At 46.2% G+C, this 902-nt stretch overlaps 1 protein-coding gene across 1 annotated transcript in view; it reads left to right on the top strand.

Moving 5' to 3' along the window:
• Positions 1 to 643, top strand: part of EMH_0091640 (uncharacterized protein) — a gene marked incomplete at both ends in the record, with an annotated part of 809 nt that extends 166 nt beyond the window's left edge. The window contains one exon of the mRNA XM_013501753.1: positions 69 to 643. Within this exon, the coding sequence (XP_013357207.1) occupies positions 69 to 643 (575 nt within the window). The remainder of the gene's footprint in view (positions 1 to 68) is intronic.
• Between the last annotated feature and the right edge of the window lie 259 nt (positions 644 to 902).

Below are 902 nucleotides of genomic sequence, written 5' to 3' on the forward strand. Positions count from 1 at the left end.
GGGGGGAAAGAAATCTCGCAAAAAAAGGAAAGTCAACACATGCGAACAAGAGGAGACGTTTCCGTCAGAGTCTGACAACGTAGAGAGGGCTCCAACTGGCCTTTCGTCGGATCCCTGTGTCGAGCCTCAAAAACCTGCTAAAGTAGATGCAGAGAAACCGCTTACCAAAAAAAAGAAATCCAAAAAAGCACATGCAGCAACGAAAGAGAAAGATGTTGGAGGTGTAGTGGCCCGTGAGCCGGAGAGCTCACTTGCTGCAGAAGGAACTGACGAAGAGGAAACAGCAGCAGCAACAGCAGAAAAGGAGTCGGCAGAGACGGGCACCGAAGCAGAAGAAACAGGATCGGAAGACGAACCGGCCGCTTCAGATGCAGAAGAAGCAGAAAATAAGGAGGAAAATGCATCAGAGGTTATTGTGTACAGACAGAATGAAATTATCGATTCATCTCAAAGCTTTAAGGATTTCGCAGCGACACATTTAGACAGAAGGCTTACCAAGGCACTCATTGATGACCTAAAGCTCCAACATCCAACACATGTCCAGTCTAAGGTGACCCAGCTGCTGCTTTCTGCTGCTGATGGTGTAGTGGGGGTAGTTTCTGTTGAAGCTGCTGTGGCTGCTTTCACCTCGTGCTTTCGATGATGCATACTTTTCAGTTGAACAGCAAATCCCAACTTGCACGGAAATATTTTGTAGGAAAGTGTGCACATCTCTGTTTGCAGGTTTAAACAGAAACAGCTGTATTTTCTACTATGTTGATGCTGTACATATTGCTTCATTTATCCTTTCTTCAAGGTGTTTGATCCTGTGTCACAGGTTATCCCTTTCGCCCTCAACGGCAGAGATTTGTTAATTGAGGGTAGGACGGGCAGCGGAAAAACACTTGCATACGTTTTGCCGT

Source organism: Eimeria mitis, genomic scaffold (assembly GCF_000499745.2).
Source record: "Eimeria mitis Houghton genomic scaffold, Emh_scaff7489, whole genome shotgun sequence".
Classification (NCBI taxonomy): Eukaryota; Apicomplexa; class Conoidasida; order Eucoccidiorida; family Eimeriidae; genus Eimeria; species Eimeria mitis.